The following is an 18,857-nucleotide window of genomic DNA, read 5'->3' as shown; positions in this document are numbered from 1 at the left end:
AAGAACAAGATACATAGTTATGAATGAAGAAGATAGTGAGATTTATTTACCACATTAAACAGAATCATCATGAAAGTTCAATGAGGAAAACAGACTTTTATTGTCCAGTTCAATGAATAATCTCATGTCATCTCGTCTCTCAGATTATTCAAGGTGCAGATTAGAGACAATCTGGAGGAATAAGTATGAATAGGTTGCATTAGTACATCTGTCTTTGGGTTGGTACAGAACGAGATGTTAGCCTCATGCTATGTGTTGTGAGCTGTGAAAGGACTCGTCATCGTTCATGTGTCTCTGCAGGCGGTGGCTGTTCTTGTTTCTGTCTCATACTCAGACCACGACTGAAAGAACTTGTGTGAGTGAAACACAGATGTTTCTCATTCTGCTTCATTACTGGGATGTCTACTTATTGGAAGAGATGTTCTCTGTTACTGTGTTTCATCAATGAAACAACCACCAACACACAAAAGACTGAATGCACAGAGAGGTTTAGGCACGAGGTGATTACCTGAAGGCAGCGTTCAATAGGTACGTAGACTGTAAAGGACATGTAGGGAGGGAAGAGAGTTATGAATGATACTCTAAAAGAGACCGAAGCTGAAGAAGAGCGTTCTTTTCTTGGTCATGTTAACGTGTTTCCTCAGAAGTTACATCAGACATGATTTGAATAGTGAAACCTGGTCATGTGACGAGGACTCACTGGCTCCGTGTGTTTGCATACGTTTGCTTCCTCTCTGCTCCCTCGCCTTAAGAGAGATGATCAGTGGAGGTCCAGGCCTCACAGACACTTGCACGCCGGCAGCACAATGATGATGTCACTGAGTCTACTGCTGACCGGCCTGGGGCTCCTTGTTCAGGGTGAGACTCTCTTCTGGAGGCTTTGGTTCTCCACGGTGATGTTCTGCTGTGATGGAGAACCAGTGGAACAAGCAGCGTGGACCTTCTCTATCTATTCTCCGTGTTGAAGAAATTAGATTGTGCTATAAGGGTGTTGAGGATCTTTCTCCAAACTGGATTTGTTTCAATAATCCTTCTGCTCTTCTTCATGTTCTCCAGGTTCATCAGGAGACATCCTGCTGACTCAGTTTTCTGGAGCTCAGTCTGTTGTTCCAGGACAGACTGTCTCCATCAGGTGTAAAACCAGTTCTAGTGTTAGTAACTACCTTCACTGGTACCTGCAGAAATCAGGAGAATCTCCCAAACTTCTGATTTATTACGCTTCAAATCGTCAGTCTGGGATCTCAGATCGTTTCAGTGGAAGTGGATCTGGAAGTGACTTCACTCTGACCATAAGAGGAGTTCTGGCTGAAGATGCAGGAGATTATTATTGTTCTCAAAGTGGACATAGCTTCCCGTTCACACAGTGAAACAACGTCGTACAAAAACCTCCTCAGCTGGAGAGGAACTGATCCACTCAACAGCTGCACAGGAACACAGACACTTTACGTTTGAGTGACACTTAACCTTCCTCTTATGATGCAGTCGGCACCGACCCGTTTTCGGTTTTAAATGCATTAAGAACCACATTCATTTGTTCATTGTATCAAGGCTTCTTGACTTTGTCAGGAATCTCTATTTCAACGAAATAAAACATTATTTTCACTCCATTATAAAATGCTTTGGTTGAAATCATGACCTTTGTGTTGTTAAGGTCGGCTTCGACCCAGTTATAATAATTAGAGCCCAAACTGAAATCATAAGTGCTCTGTCAGCCAACTCACTGACAGCCGTCTACTCTCCCGATCATGTGAGCTTTAGGGGATTCTCCTGTTGCCTTGTTGTCCAGTACACCTGCACATAAACATAACAAAGACGACCACGTGAGGTCGATTAAGTGTAGAGGTGGTGGTTTGCAGGGTCACCAACTGACAAAGAAAAGAGCCAGAGGCCACACCAAAAATATTAAAACCAATATGTTCATGGATAAGAAAGCCTAACAGGGAAACCAGGAGATGGGAAATTGGTTAATGGATGAATGTTGTTAGTGTATTTTACAGCTGATTTATGACATGGTCAAAAACTGACCCGTTAAAATAAGAAATGGTAACAGAAAGAAAACACAAGAGAACGGTACATTGTTTAAAATGATTAATGTCAGGAAATACGATTTAAACAAGAATGAGTAATAACAGCTATCTAGTTGAATTAGGGAAATTATATGTTAATAAAGCAATAAGGTACGAGAGGTTGTACTTTATTTCCTTAAAAAATGAGTGCCCTTAACTCATTTTTGTTTTATTGTTGACCAGACTAAAGGACACTTAGTAAAGAACACTTCCTGCTACGGAAAGTTATGAAACTTTTCACTTATTATTATTAAACTCAGTACTAATTACATAGGTTGCCTGAACTCAGTTATTTTCAGTATTAACAACTTAAAAGTAATAAGCAACTTTACTTATAAATTTTGTGCCAATCGGTTTCCTGACTCTTTTCAAGTAAAGTCAACTTATTACATTTTACAACAGCATTGTGTCCCACACCATCTCATTCATTCACATTGCTCATGGTGTCCACTTTAATTTTCCCGTTGTGAAAACGATCATTTGTGGAATTTCCCAAGTTTTTTTCTGTGATCACCACAGAGCTCAAAGCTGAAATGTCAACTAACGGTTGCACAAAATCTAACGTGTTACTTTGAGTCCGCATTGATATGGAACGACGGGGTCAATGTGAACACAAACTGTACATTATGGCTGAATAATGCCCCCGCCCTCCCCCCCGCACACTAAAGTTATGTTTTATTTGGAGCTCACTGCTTTTATTACAGTCTTAGTATAACTCAAGATAAACAGTGACACATTACTAGATGCACTAAGAGTCTGGGGGAGACTCTCTGGTTTGAATCCTTCGTGAAAAACCACAAGCCCTTTGTGTCTGTAGATATTTACACATCACAGTGGATTAAAACACATGTGGTGTTCCCCAGGGTTCCATCCTGGGGCCTCTCCTGTTCAACAGCTTCATGCTTCCACCTGCTCAGATTATGGCAAGAAACAGAGTGTGTAATCATATGTATGCAGACGACACACACATTTACTTTGATCCCTATTGTCACCTGAATAATATATCAAGAATTAGAGGACTCATTGTCACAAGGGGCGTGTGTAGGCAGAGGCAGAACTCAGATGTAGAGTTCATGTAATGAAGTCATGTAATGTAATTTAATGTAATAACAAACTCCCAGATATCTGCTGGTCTGCTGAGACTCTCAGTGATTTCAATAGGACCGAAGACGTCTCTGTTGACTGCAGCGTTTTATTGAAACGAACTTGATGTTTTAATGCTTTAATGTGAAGCATTTAGATTGCATTGTTGAAATGTGCTTTGTACAAATAAACTTGCCTTTAAGAATTCTTTTATGATATAAAATGCTAAAGATATCCTACTTCACTATTCTGATTTATTTAAAACTTCTACAATTTTTAATTTTTACAGATAATGATGTCATCTGGAAATATGATATAAAGTGTTATAATACTTTGATATATCTGGGTCACATTCATTTAAATTAATTCTTATCAAATAATTTATTCCAAAATATTTTAATAAAATAAAATATATATTAATATTTTTGTAATTACTTAAACATTTCCAATAATTATTAAATCTCAAGAATCAGTTGATTTAGTTCAATTGTTTTTAGATTTATGGGAACTAGAGAGAGAAAGATTTGTTTACTTGCAAAAACATACTTGATGACAATGAATTTGATGAAAAGGTATTTATTGTGTTGAAATAATGAAAATCAAAAGAACTTAATGAATGAAACAGGAACTTAAACAGTGAGTGAAATGAACAAAATATAAAGAGTTACAGGCAAACTGAACAAGTATCAAATCTGAACCAGTATCAGGGTGAACCAGTATCAGTATGAACCAGTACCAGTATGAACCAGTACCAGAGCCCCAGTGGCTCAGCTCACTGGGAACACTGGTCTCTCCTCAGCGTCTCTGAGAGCTTAGGCTGGGAGCCCTGGGTGGCCTCACAGGTCACAGAGCCCACCTTGGCCCACTGGTCTGCAGGGAGCCTCAGGGTGCTGCTCCAGCTGTAGAGGGCGCCCCCCCCCAGCACCCCGGGGCTCCTGCTCTCCTCCCAGCTGCTGCTGCTGCCGTCCACCTTCCAGGCCAGACTCCAGTCGGAGGGGAAGCCCTTGTTGGCCAGGCACACCAGCGTGGCCGTCCCCCGCTGCAGCTCCTCCCTGGAGGGGGGCAGCACCGTCAGGGTGGGACGGACATCACCTAGGAGACACAACCATCAGCTGTCAATCAAACACCAGACACTGGGCTGATTCAGTCCTGTGAGGAGTCTCTGCCAGATGTTTCTTCTGCTCCAGCAGTCACTCACTCACACCATGTTTCACTTCCCTTCAAGAAGCCTCTCATGCACATCAGCACATAGAGGGTCCTCAGACAGGAGGACACCAAACCAGAGAAGAAGCGTCCAGATGTGGACAAATGGTCAAACTGTCCAGAAACGTTTGTCTAAAATAATAACTTCAAACGTGAATAAGTAGAGAAAATAAACCGAGAGCCATCAAACTTTCTTCATGTCGATTTCAGTCAAGATTAGAAAACTCTATGAAAGTGGTTTTAAAGTTCAAGACCGAATGAAGTCGATCGTTAACTCGTCCCTAAACATTTTCATTAGGAAGAAACAAAAAGCAAAATCCATCGATATTTTGTGCTTAAATAAAAAAACTGATTATTTTTTAAACGCTTCCAACTCAATAGAAAATCTGACTTTACAACATTTCATTTAGTATTTATGTCACAGAAACTTACTTCCCAGAAGCTCAGACTGAGAAACACCAAATGAACAGAAGTAAAACATTGTAAAAGACGTATAAAACAGGGTTGAGGTGCAGGTCCTTCTACCCTTTGAGTCACATGTTAGGACGACTTACTAAGCTGCTGTGAGCTGCTCAGCATTGAGCCTCCGTACTAAAAGCTCTCAGACTGAGACACACTGAACTAAAGCTTCAAGCCAAACATGAACTTTACCATCAACGTTTAACACACTCGTCCTCTCTCTAGTTCACACTTTGACTTTCATACAAACACGGAAGGGAAGTTTGTCTCTAAATGCAAAGAATCTCTCTGAAAAACATACATTAATATATTATAGTAATCTATATTCTTTTCCTGTTGAATATGAATGAAAATATGATACATTATAGTCAGAAATAAGGAGATTATTAAAGGTTTGACTTACTTCCAACGCTCAGTCTGGTTCCTCCACCAAACGTGATCCACAGTGACACAAAGGCATTGAACCACCGTACAAAAACCTCTCAGAGTAGAGAGACACGGCTCAGTGACAGACACACAAACACACAACACACATTCAGTGTGTACAACACCTCGAGCCTTTAAACCCATCAACGCAAAATACATGTGTATTAAACCGGTTATTAGTTCAATGTTAGACATCTGTGATCAATATTCATGTAACATTTAAATGTTTATTTTTGTCTTTTTAGTGAAACAAATGAATGATTAAGACATTCCTAAATAAAAACTCTGTGATGAATCGTTCCAAATAAAAATAAATGTTATAATTCATTTTTTATTGAACACCATAAGAACAATTTTTCATATTTTTTCTCACTTTGCTTTTTTGACATCATAGTGAATTTTGGGGATTTCATAAATGATTCCAGATGAAAAGTTTTCCATCAAACTGCATCAAAGACTCGTTAAGGAGCACTGACACATTCCTGATCAATGCAGTGATCAGCTGATCCATCCATTGATCATCAGCGTCATCACAGCATTTCCATAGAGAGCCACTTTGCATCAGCAGCACCACGCTCCAGTGCTCTGGGAGAGCTTATAGTCCTGAGAGTTGGACCCTGGAGGACAGCTGTCCTTCATCCCAGCAGAAGACACAGAGATCCTCCTCATCACAAACATGACTTTGATCTGCGTCCTCGTCTGGACTCTCCTCTGCTTCACAGGTAAAGTCCAGAGGACCAAAGTCCTCTCCTCTGTGGACGTCTGTCCCTCTGAAATGAAGGAGACACCACCATGATGCTGCTTTATGTCTTTGTCTCCGTGTCCTCAGAGTCCAGAGGCCAGGTCACAGTGACTCAGCCTGGAGCAATGAGCTCTGCTGCTGGAGGCTCCGTCTCCATCTCATGTAGAACCAGTCAGAATGTTTATGGCAATAATCGTTTAGCCTGGTACCAACAGAAAGACGGAGGAGCTCCTAAACCGCTGATTTATTATGCTACCAGTCGAGCATCAGGGATTCAAAGTGGTTTTACAGGCAGTGGATCAGGCTCTTCCTTCAGTCTGAGCATCACTGGACTCACGGCTGAAGATGCAGCAGTTTACTACTGTCAGAGTTTTCATGTAATCAACAATCAGCATGTGTTCACACAGTGAAAAAGAGTCGTACAAAAACCTCCCTCAGTCAGAAGGAACAGAAAGTGAACTGACTGAAGAGACTGATGCACTTCACTGGAGACACACACACACACAGACACACACACACACACACACACACACACACACATTCATGATTACATTGCGAATGTCCACCACACTCCAGTCGGAGGGGAAGCCCCGGCACATGAACGCGGCCTTCCTCTGCTGCTGCTCCTCTCTGGAGGGGGGCAGCACCGTCAGGGTGGGGGCGACTTGCCCCACTGCAGTGAGGGACGTCCATGAAGTGTGTGTGAGGCTGCTGCAGAGGAGGCCACATGTTCTGTTCTGGGTCTTCTTCAGATGGGAGGAAACTGATCTTAAATGTTCCCTCTTTGAGCTCCGTAACCGCGGCAACAGCCAGGCATCAGCGCTGAACCATGACTGCAGACAGGTTTCAGTACTAAAGATAAAACATCTAAACCGGACGTAAACTGACATCTGTGAGTTTTATAGTTGCTTTTAATGTTTAAACTTTCTTTAGTATTTCCAAAACCTCATTTTACACTGATTTCATGGTTACTGCTAAATACTTTAAAAAGGTCCAGCACCCTTTTCTCAAAATTTTCTCAAACTCAAGTGGGATAGCTTTAAACTCATCATCATCCTAGAAGAAAGATGACCCCATAATAATTAACTTTAAACATTACACAAAAAAAATGAATTACATGTCTTGGGGTCATTTGGTGTTGTACAGCAGTATTCCAGGCAAGCTCTCACGCTGCTCTTTGTTTAAAAGTGTTGTAGTTTATCACTTTTAAGGCTATATTTTCTGTGGGCTGTTGTGTGTTTCTGACCCCGAGTGGAGAATAATCGCATCATGTGACGCGACTTCACTCACAGTTCCCACTCTTACCTTTCAACCACAAGTAAATCAAATTCACAAAGATAATAAGCAAATATGTCACTATTTTCCATTTTTAACCACAATAGTGGATATAAACAAATCTAACCTACATCATTTGTAAATATACATCTAGATATAAATAAATGTATCCCTGATAATACGTGCATGTGAATACATTTCACCCTGTTAATTAGTAAATATGAATAATTTTCACTCTAATAATAATCATTTTATGTATGTAGTTTTCTTTAAAAAAATTAAATTCTATGAGTAAAGAGTAATTATTCAGTAAAAAAAAACACTCTTACACGTGCGTCCACTAGAGAGCAGCAACGTCACACATAGTTCTCGTGCAGGCATCCTCTCGGGGTCACACCCACTTTTGGTCCTTCGTTTCGTTGGATACAACAATGTGCTTTACAAATTTTTCTCAATTGCTAAGAAGCATTGTTCAATGCTGAAACCACGCTTTCAAACCTCTTCACACAGTCTCATTACCAAGATTCATTTTGGCCAAAACAGTGAATCAAACCTACAAAACTCACTCAGACCAGCAAACATTTAATTGTTGGATGATTTGTTAGTTATTATGAGTCCTTTGTGCCACTGATCAAATAAGTGGACCATTGGAAGCGTTTGGCCTCTTTTCAAAAGTGTAGTAAAACTTTCCTTCACATAAAACCGTTCCCACCTTGCACCGCCATCCTGACAAACCCGTTAAACCTCCGATACAATTGCTTTTAATTACCCTCCAAGCGCCGTGCCCCGCCAGCCCCACCACTGTTTACCTCTGCCGCGCACAATGAATGACGACAATTTCATGTCTGCATTTTGTGGTTCACACGAAGCTTCCACAACAAACCGACACGAGGCCGACGGCTCCAAAAAAAACAGAAGAACGCAAACCGTATGAAGCAGGAAGTGGACCTTGATTCATTCTTAAGTATACATGTAAACTTGACTTTAAAAGTATAGTGTGTAATTTGGAGATTCATTTTGTTATAGTTGGATAATGTGTTTTTTCCTTGTTTTGGATTACAAATACAGTATATAGATTAGTATTCTGTGTATTACTCCTATCAATCAGCCTCCATCATCTTTCATTCATATTCACAACAGGCTGCGACTGAATCATCTCACGCACAAAGTGACTCAGAAACCTGCTTAAACTTCATTATGCCACTAATGAAAAAAGTCATTTTGCCGTGACAACGTGGAATGTTCAGTACATCTATAAATAGCAGTGGGATCCACGGAGGGTTTGGTGTCTGACCTCGTGAGTCTCTCTGAGATGTTCTCAGGTGATTCATACTTGATACCCAAACAACAGAACGTGGTGGTGGACGCTTTGGAACCAAGCTGCTTGCTTGGGTTTGAGGAAAGATTATCCGATTCCCAGGTTAGGTTTCACAACTATTTTAGGTTGAAATATATCATATTTGGGGGGGGAAGTCCATTTGTTAAGTGAAGTACGTTCCATCCAAACAGCGGCCTTCTGGGTGAAAGTCCTGTGTTTGTTATTTGGCTGAATCCCGTGTACTCCGTCCCTGTGGAGCTCCGGCTGCATATCAGTTTTAAATAATTTGCAGTTATTTTTTTAAATTGCTAACAAGCATTGCTCAATACTAAAAATACATTTTCAAAACTATTCACACATTCAGCGACACACAAGTGAATACAAACATAACTGGGAATCAATTTTCATTGCTTTCAATAAACACATTTTTCAAAATCCACAAAATGTTTTGTCTTTCTTACTCCAAAAAACGGTATACTTGAAGGATGTTTATGCTAACACACACTCATAAAAGCAGATTCAAATCGGAAAGATGACACATTTCAAACATTTGTGTAGTAATTCTTTTTTTAATTTTGAAAATCTTAGCAGAAAATCAAATAATTATCCATTTCAATTCCAGCTCAAAACCGACCCAGGTGTCCTGCTTTACGCAATACCATGTTTCAGTAAAAGGTGATGGCTTCGCACTGACTTTGGAAATAAGGGTCACAGAAGAGGAGTGATATGAGGGAGAGTGTGTGGAGCACAAAGGAGATGAAATAAATGGTCTCACTGCTCAATCTGCACCGCTCAACAGTTGCGTCGATAGTACAAATTTTCCGGCAAAACAACAGGTGAGTTGATACGTGTTACAGTACATAGTTTAACCTTTGAAACCTTCTCCAATACAGTACTTGTTGTATTTTTGGATCCAAAGGTTGCCTCAGAGAGGAGAGAGAGGCTGAAACGTTTCAGATGTGCAGAAAAACTAATTATTTCTGATTTGTTCTTGTTAGAACTATTGGTAACTACAGGTAAAACAAAATAGTGCATCGCCGGTAAAACTTTCCATTTAACTTATTCTGTTTCACCTAATTTCATAAAACATTTTTAAATCCCTCCGAAACACAATTTCTGTTGCCTTGTGAATCAAATCCGGCATATGAGTTGCACTGTATTCATAATAACTATGTGGACTTAAAACCCTCGTTAGAACAAACCTTATTATTATTGATATTAAATGACATTTTGAACCTTGATATTGAATTTGGCAGATCTTCTGTAATTATTAAAAGTTATATCTGTTGGAGCCTTTCCAGGAATCAGGAATCAGGAAACATTTCTCACCATAATATGTCAGACATAGAATTTGACTTGGCGGTTGGTGCATGACATCAGAACATTTAGACAATGGACAACAAGACAGCATAGTGAAATACAATAAAATATATTGTTATGGCCTTCCCTCCCTGTTTAAAACATGTATTTACTTTGTGACTCAGCCATGGAAGTTAATCCTCTCACAATAAACACAGCCTGAATTACAGGACGTTCTGCAATCCATCACATTCAACCGGTAGCTCATCTGGAATGATTTAAGAGTCACATAAAACAACTCTCAAGCAGAGGTTTTACATTCATCGGAAGCATGAAGGACGCAAGCAACTTACCCACGTGAGTAATGAAAACATTTGAATTCATTTGATAACATTTTTTTGCTTAATTGCTTGAAATATGAAAAGTCAAACATTTAATATAAGAACAATTCTAAACTGATTGCAAGAAACGATTATCATATCATATATCATTTATTTTCTTAAGATCATTCTTTTCCATATTCAGACGGTGAAATTAAATTTGTATTTTTTACTATTTATCTAATTTTTCAAAATTCAAACTAAGTTATTTTTTAAAGTAGTTAACTTTTAAAGTAGTTTTGTACTTTGTGGTACTACTAGTACTACAGGGAATAATTGTCCCTACGAATATTTATTATATATTATATTAATACAACTTTTTTATTCTCAAATATTTTTCACTTCTCAGAGGACGGTGATATGTGGGAAATGTTTAAAACATGATTTGAAATGCAGCATGAGCACATTGTTTACAGGGTTAGGTTCCCTATGCACATCAAACCAGGGAAGAGTGGATCGGTACTCATTCAGAATGGAGGTATTTTAAAAGAATTAAGAATCAACACCTCCAGACCCCCCCCCCCCCCCCCCGCTTTATACTTGTGTTAAAACCAAACAGTGATTGTCAGTAAATTAGAGAACGTCAAAACTCCATTTTTTGGACTTGGATACAGTCAATCAATCATATTCTGATACATTTGTTCTTTGCTTTTCAAATGTATTCGGAAAAACTCGTCTTATTACTGACGTCCACAATAGCTTTGAACTTAATGGAACAACGTAGTCTTTGTCATCCAGGTTCAAAGATCACATTAAAAACATATTAAAAACGATTTTATATCAACTTGCTGAAATGCAAAAATGCAAAATAAAAATGTACATCTGGAGACAGAAAAAAAGGTAATTAAAACTGATCTCCCACAAACACGCAGAACCAAGCGTTTAGTTCAAGAGTTTCACGCCGGCTGTGTTTGTTCAGGAGGCCGTGGGACACCTGCCGACAGGTGCCCCCCCTGGGGGATGAGCGGACGCCGTGGAAGATGCTCAAGCTGCTGAAGGTCCTCTCCCTGTGTGTAGTGGCCGTGTTAGTGTTCGGACTGGCCCTGTGTAGCAAGGTGCGTTACCCACAGCTTGTTACCTGAAGGAATCTGCTGAGCTCGAGGAATCAAATATGAAAGCAGTTCAAATTTTTGTCATTCAGCTCACTCATGACTTTCCGTCTTGCCTTGACTTTGACTGTTCCAGACGTCATTTCTCCTCCTCGTCACTTTGTCCAACGAGGGCACCAAGACGCTCCCCGATGGGCAGAAACCCGTCGCCCTGCTTTGCATCGGCTGCGTTCTCATCGCCTCCAGCTTGCTTCTCCTACTGAAGAGCGCCTGGAAGGCGTGTCACAAATCCTCAAAGATGCCGGACAAAAGGACTGTGGCTACGGTGAGAAGCGTACACATGTTCAGGATTCAGCCATCTCAAAGCTAAACCCGATGCTAAGTCGGATTTATATTGACATGACCCAAATCCTGCTTTAAAGTGCCAAAATTAAATGTTCTGCTTCTTCTTCAGGTTCTGTTCATTGAGTTCCTGGTGGCTATGGGGGCAGCGATTCTCACCATCGTTGCAATGCCCCACCTGGACATTGTGACCAACGTGACGATACTGAACGGCGTAGCCGTGCTCTCCACGCTCCTACAGGTGATCACGCAGTGCACCGCCAAGGAGAGGAACCGCTTCATGGTGCCCTCCATCACCGCCTTCCTCCTCATATTGCTCGGCTACGTCCTCTTCCTCGTCTTGTACATCACGAAGGATCCCACTGATACCCGGAGGATCATCTGGGCGGGTCTGGCTGTCGGCGGGTCCTTCTTGATGTCCTTCAACTGGTGGGAGAACTACTTCAAGCTGATCAGCAAGAACATTCGCTCTGACTTCCTCACAGCGTTGAGCAAAGACGTGACAGCGTGCCAGAACGTTCTGTACATGCTCTCCAGCGTGCTCAGGATCGCGGTGACCGCCGGCGTGCTCGGAGCCTACGTCCCTCTGGACCGAATGGACTGGACCATCGTCACCTCCATCCCGAGCCGTGAGACAAGAATCATAGCCATCATCATCGGGGTCCAGCTGATCTCCTCCGTGCTCTGCCACTGGTTTTCTTTGGTGGCCTGCAAGATGCACGCCCTGCGGCGGTGTTTCATCCTGCCTTTGTACCTGGCGTCTCTGGCCGTCATGGTCCTCTTCATCGTCCCCGTTATCGTTTTCCATCAAAACTACAGAAACGCTCAGAACGGGATTCAAAGCTCCGACTTCAGAGGCTACTGCAACGACGTCATCAATGCGAGAAACCAAAGTCTGAGCGGCGACGTGTTCCGAGATCTGGTTCAGGATGTGACTCGCACTCTGTGCTTCCTGGACTTGTCCAGGGTGTATGACATCGGCCTGCTGACAGGTAACAACCTACAGCTGCACCGTTTATTGAGTGAGCATTTTGATGTATACTTTGTTTGATCACGTTTCTTTTTGCTTCCCTCTCCTCAGGCTCGGCGGTGTGCTGGTGGATCGGCCTGGTGGCGGCCACTCTGCACCTCTGGTTCCTCAGTCTGTTTCGCATCCAGAGGACCCAGGACCTGTTCGTCAGGAGGCTGTACGAGGGAGCATTCATAGAGCAGTCCCTGCTTCTGAACACTCGCTTTGACATCCAGACGACTGAAAAGCAAAAGCAGTAAGTGTGTGTGTGACATCAAGAAAACCTTCTTCTTTAAGGGTTTATAAGTTGTGAAAAGTGTTCTTGTGTTTATTTTAAGACAGAATTGTCTTGTTGTGGATGACCTACTCCTCCCCTTTCTTTTCATAAAGGTTAGGATGTTTAAGTCCAAACAGCGTGCAAAACAATATGTTACTCAGTTGTTTTGTTTTTTTCTTCTTAGGGCCTCATCTTTTATTTGGAACCTATAATTACATATTTGAGGACCAATTATTTCATAGGAATGGCCTTTACACAAAGGTTAAAGTAAAAGAAGCTCCGTAATTACTGTTTATCACCAAATCAACCACTGAGCATGACAATCATAAGAATGAATCAGCAAACATTTAAAAGGTTACAATGTGTCAAGCATTTTTTTTACAATTTTTGACATTCCCTTTGCACATCATCATGTTGTTTCAAACAAGGTGTGAATATTACACATCAAAATAAATACAATTTATTTTCCAAACCTTCACTGTCTTGTCCTTTCAGATTCAAAGCACTGGACCCGGTGAAAGTCTTCCTCTGCGCGACCATGTGGCACGAAACCTACGACGAGATGATGAATATCCTCATTTCCATATTTCGGTAAGTTTTGCATGTGCTGCCTGTTAAAATGGAAACACGCTGGTATTTAAGCGTTCACCTCCTTATTTCCAATTTTAGATGGCCAGGGTTTTCCATCCCAAACCACCCAATACGATGTACTCGAATAGTTAGATGAATCTACACTGAGCCACGTCTTTTCTATACAATTTGCATGCATTTGATCACCTGTATCTACATTTTACTTTTGAAGCATAAGGGTACTTACGGATGGTAAGGCTTTTAGAGAATGTCCTTCAACCATCTTGGATTTTTAAAAGGCATTTAGCAAGATGTCCCTAGTACGACATAATATCTTCCAGTTGATTCTCTGAGCCTCACTTCAACAACAGCATCGTGCCGGGAGCGTAACGTGGTTCCTGTACCTCCACAGACTGGACAAGTACAGGCCAAAGAAGGAGGGACAAGTTGCCGACGTTTCGTTTGAAGGCCACATCTACTTCGACGATGCCTTCACAGATGTTGCCGGTAGCCGAGAGCCCCACGTCAACCAGTACGCTGAGATGCTTGTGAAAATTATCGGAGAAGTTTACAGGTAAAAGTTTGATTCAATGAAAACTAAGAAAGCGCAGAATTCTGACGGCAAGTGAAGATGAACCGAGTTTACTTCTCTGTCGTCAGCATCTTCTTGAACGTCGATAACGACCTCTTCACAAAGAAGCAGCAGATGCCGGATCAGAAGATCATGACAACGCCATACGGAGGACGTCTGGAGGTCACCATGCCACATGGCAACACCTTAACGGTCCACTACAAGGACAAGAAGTGCATCCGCCACAAGAAGAGATGGTCCCAGGTGATCAGAGCTTCATGTAGTGGTCCATTATTTGGTGTCAGGGTTGCTCCGTCGGAGTGTTTGCTGAACAGTATGTGCCATTCTACAGGTCATGTACTTGTACTACCTCCTGGGATGGAAAGTTTCCACCGAGTTTATCAAAAGGTGGGGGAGAGGAGAGGAGGATGTTGACCTGGAAAATGATTTCGAGGTAAGACGAGAGAAAACAAACCAGTCAATATTCCCAAAATGTGGATCTGGAAAGAAGCTGAATGTGTGTGTTCGTGCAGAGGGAGAAGCAGAACACCTACATCCTGGCTCTGGATGGGGACACGGACTTCACGCCGGCCGCCGTGATGCTGCTCATCGATCGCCTGAAACTGTACCCTCAGGTCGGGGCGGCGTGCGGCCGGATTCACCCCACCGGGTCAGGTGGGTCAAATGGGATTAGTGGACAGGGACGGGAGGACATCGAGACACAACTAGTCAAAGCAAACTCACGTCGGACCAGTCGGAAAAAACCTTGGAAAGACGAGAAAACGCAGAAGAATAAAATGTGCATATTTAGAATAATTTAGGTTAATTATTTGGAAGAAGCTAATAATAGCAAACCAGTATCTGGATGGATTTAATGGGTGGTGATGGATGGATGGATGGCAAAACATACAAATAATTTAAGAAACAAAACCAGAATAATGAAAGTAATCACAACTTTAGACATACAGTATAAAGTCATTTTTGAGTTAAAAGAATTGATAAATATTTTTACATATATTTTTTACTGCAACCCAAGTTCCACCCGTCAAAACCAGGCACTTCGGGCTTGTGTGTACCACGTAGTAACCGGCTGTGCACTCCTCTGGCAGGGCCCGTCGTTTGGTACCAGAAGTTTGAATACGCGGTCGGCCACTGGCTTCAGAAGACGGCCGAGCACGTGTTCGGCTGCGTGCTCTGCAGCCCCGGCTGCTTCAGCCTGTTCAGAGCCGAGGCGCTGATGGACGACAACGTGATGAAGACGTACACCACCGTGTCCTCGGAGGCGCACCACTACATCCAGTACGACCAAGGTACGTCGCTGGTCCTACCCGCTGCGGATGGATGTCACAAAAGCCAGTCGGTGTGATGCCAAGCGGCGGAAGGTTTGACTCGATCCGTCCCGGTGTCCGCAGGAGAGGACCGCTGGCTGTGCACTCTGCTGCTGAAGCAGGGTTGGAGGGTGGAGTACAACGCGGCGTCTGACGCCCGCACCAACGCCCCGGAGGACTTCAAAGAGTTCTACAACCAGGTGATTCCAGGGGACAACTCTGCCCGGCCCACGAGGGGAAGGCGCCCTCGAGCCCGCTGACGTTGGCACAGAAAATGAAAGAGTGGGGACGACGTTGAGGCCTGTCGGGGATTTTAAACAATCATCAGAAGCTACGAAATCCCTCCTGTTTCACCTCTTTGATGTTATTAAATATAGTATTTAATTGCTTGGAACAACACTCCTCAGGCTCCTGTTGTGTCATGTCATCACATAATTACAGTTAGTAGGCCTGCTAACGTTTATCAATTAAACAGTTTAATTATATTTATCCTAATTATCTATGACACAGCCGACAATCTAATTGTTTACACACTCAACTTCTGTGTAATTAGTGCTAATGTTGTGATTGTTTTTTGGGCGTGGTCAGCGTCGCCGATGGGGCCCGTCGACCATGGCCAACATAATGGACTTGCTGGGCTGCACCACTTTGATCTCCCACAAGAACCCGTCCATTTCCAAACTCTACATGATCTACCAGCTCTTCAACCTGGTGGCGTCCATTCTGGCACCTTCCACCGTCATCCTAATGATCGCAGGTCAGACTGGGGGGGGATTTGCTGTTATTATTTTTTTTAACCTGATTTTGTAAATTTTCATCTGAAGTGCGTAGAATCTGAATCAATAATTTGAGTTCATCGCTGATGGAAGGTTGAGTTTAGGAGAGAAGATTTCTCACACACTCGCGTATGATCTGGCCGTTAAAACCAGTTCTTCCGTTCGCTTCCTGTCGGCCTTTCAGGTAGTCTGACCGTGCTGCTCGATGTTCACCCGAGCGTCGCTCTGGTCCTGGCTTTGATACCTCCAGCCGCCTTCCTCGGCGCCAGCTTCAGAATCAAGGCGGACACTCAGATCGCCATCGCAGCGATCCTCGGCGTCCTGTACGCCTTTCTCATGATGATATCGGCAATCACCATAATAGGTACACACACTCCACACCCAACGGGGGCTGTTCACGCGGAAAGGTTTGCCGCAACTTAATTTCCTCCTCCATCTCCTCCTCCTCCGTCAGGGAACATGGTGAAGGACCAAACCATCCTGACTCCCAGCAGTATCTTCCTCATCTTCCTCGCCCTCTTCTACGTCGTCACTGCATTGCTGCATCCCCAGGAGATCGGCCTGGTGTTCTTCGGCTTCATTTACATCCTCTGCATCCCCAGCGCCTACCTGCTGCTCTCCATCTACACCATGGTCAACATGAACAACGTGTCCTGGGGCACCAGGGAGACGGAGCCTGCCGCCAGCGACGCCGCCGCCTCGCAAACCAAGTCCGAGAAAGGTGCCGCCGTGGAGTATTACAGACAGTTATTTGCACATATTCCGTGTTAGGCTGTTCGCTTTTCACTCCCCCGTCAAAACGAGTGCGTGTTAAATGCTAAACAATCCGTTCCACGACGCTGCTCCGCGTTAGTCACAATAACAATAATGCTTTTCTGCTCTTTCGCAGTCAGGAGCACCATCGCGCGGTTCTTCTCGCGGTCCCAGTGCTGCAGGAGAATGTGTCTGACGGACGGAGCAGACGAGCGAATCGTAAGCCGGGACGTCCCGAGCGAGGAGCCCGAGCCTCGACCCCAGAACAGCATCGTGGAGGAGGCGGGGCGACCCGAGGAGGGTCGGAGGTAACGAAATGATCTACAATTTAGATGCACTCACACACCCAATGGTTGATCTGGAGAACATTGCATGTATTTTATTATCTTAACACAACGATGAAATCTTTTATTTTGTTTCAGGCAAAGCACCACCTCCCACCCCCATCACCAAAGTAGGTACAAAAATGGTGACAGAAAAAAATAGGCGTGGAAACACACTCTCACGGCGTGTAATGTTTTCCTGCTCTTTCCTTCAGACTGGATGGCACAGCTGCAGAGTTCATCCGAGGACAAACTTAAGGAGGACAAACTTGACGAGGTGCTCATTGGGTTTTTATTTTTGTCTTTCTTCATTGTTGCTTTTAAGATTAAGAGTGAGCGCAAATTCAACGTTTTTAATTCAATCACAGAAAACAGGCCAAATGTGTTTTCTTCTATAATAGTTTCAGGAAATGAAATTTGAGATTTTTGGTATGCAAAGCTAATACATTTTTTTCATTTTTTTATAGTTGGTTTTCATGTGACTTTCTGGTGCAATAAATCATTTATTGATATGTGTCTGCAGGAGGAGGTGAAGTTCTTCACTGAGCTCATCAACAAATACCTGAAGCCTATTCCCGAGGACAAAAAGAAACAGGAAGAAATGATTAATAAACTCAGGGAGTTGAGAAACAAGGTAAAAGGGTAAAAGGTGAATTTAATCCCATGACGATGAAAACAAACCCTGATCCTTTTTCTTTCCGTTGTCATTTTAACAGATGACCTTCGTCTACTTCATGATCAACGCCTTCTGGATCGTGGCGACCTTCACTCTGCAGTTAATAAAGCCGTCCATTTTCATCACGGTGCCAAAACTCAACTTTGACCTGCAGTATACCGGGGAGTACGTCTACATCGACCCCGTGGGCTTCATGTTCATCCTGTCCTTCGCCGTGCTGGTGGTGATCCAGTTCTTCGGCATGCTGTACCACAGGTAACCCATATCTTTGAGTTATAGTCCTGGTGTAGAAAGACCTGCTAGTCCTCTCTAAGTTCATCTTTTGGTGGTTTTCCTTCCAGAATGAGCACCCTGATCCATTATGTGGCCTTCCTGAGTACAGAGCCCATCTCTAACAAGCAAGAACATCATCAGCCAATTAAAACGGTAGATATACAACTGATATATTATTACTACTTCAGGAATATTTCTACCACTTCCACAGCTGCTAATATTGCTACGGGTGTTATGACCGTTGCTGGTATAAAAATGATGTTCCATCATGAAACTACGCTCATGAAGTCTAATTAACAACGAACAAAGACATTCCGTCACACGAGTGTCGTATAGAATGTGTTTGTGTGATGCTCCTTTATGGAAGCACAATGATGGAGAAGACAGCTATTCACAAAGGGGCAATTAAAGTGTCAAAAGTAGAATAGAAACATGGATCCACACCTCGCCCGTCCGCCGACTCAAACCGACCAAAGCGTCCCCGAGTCCATTGTCCTCACGTCTCCTTCAGGGTGCGGTGTAATTGCTGGCTGGCTCAGTACCTGAATTTCTTGCAGATCGTTGACGGAGAAAGCGACGACTCCGACGAACTCGCCTTTCAGCGGGACTTCCGCCGGCGCTTCAACACCGGAACGATGGTGTGACCGACGGCCCGAAAC

General features: G+C 43.0%; 1 protein-coding gene and 1 gene segment (V, D, J or C); one reads left to right on the top strand and one right to left on the bottom strand.

Moving 5' to 3' along the window:
- Positions 1-3,736: 3,736 nt before the first annotated feature.
- On the bottom strand, positions 3,737-7,979 carry LOC134107164 (Ig kappa-b4 chain C region-like). The segment is given in 4 exon segments: positions 3,737-4,241; positions 5,215-5,290; positions 6,531-6,652; positions 7,967-7,979. Coding segments are annotated over 4 exon segments (531 nt in total).
- A 2,223-nt stretch (positions 7,980-10,202) lies between these two features.
- Positions 10,203-18,842, top strand: LOC119219545 (chitin synthase chs-2-like). The gene is given in 22 exon segments (XM_062558655.1): positions 10,203-10,228; positions 11,171-11,306; positions 11,437-11,581; positions 11,723-12,634; positions 12,724-12,907; positions 13,424-13,519; positions 13,911-14,072; positions 14,159-14,333; positions 14,422-14,454; positions 14,489-14,744; positions 15,179-15,379; positions 15,482-15,597; positions 15,986-16,154; positions 16,358-16,537; positions 16,628-16,894; positions 17,063-17,234; positions 17,349-17,380; positions 17,465-17,526; positions 17,773-17,883; positions 17,966-18,180; positions 18,267-18,323; positions 18,710-18,842. Coding segments are annotated over 22 exon segments (3,840 nt in total).
- The last annotated feature ends 15 nt before the right edge of the window (positions 18,843-18,857 follow it).

Source organism: Pungitius pungitius, chromosome 17 (assembly GCF_949316345.1).
Source record: "Pungitius pungitius chromosome 17, fPunPun2.1, whole genome shotgun sequence".
NCBI classification, from domain to species: domain Eukaryota; kingdom Metazoa; phylum Chordata; class Actinopteri; order Perciformes; family Gasterosteidae; genus Pungitius; species Pungitius pungitius.
This window is presented reverse-complemented; position numbering and strand designations above follow the sequence as displayed.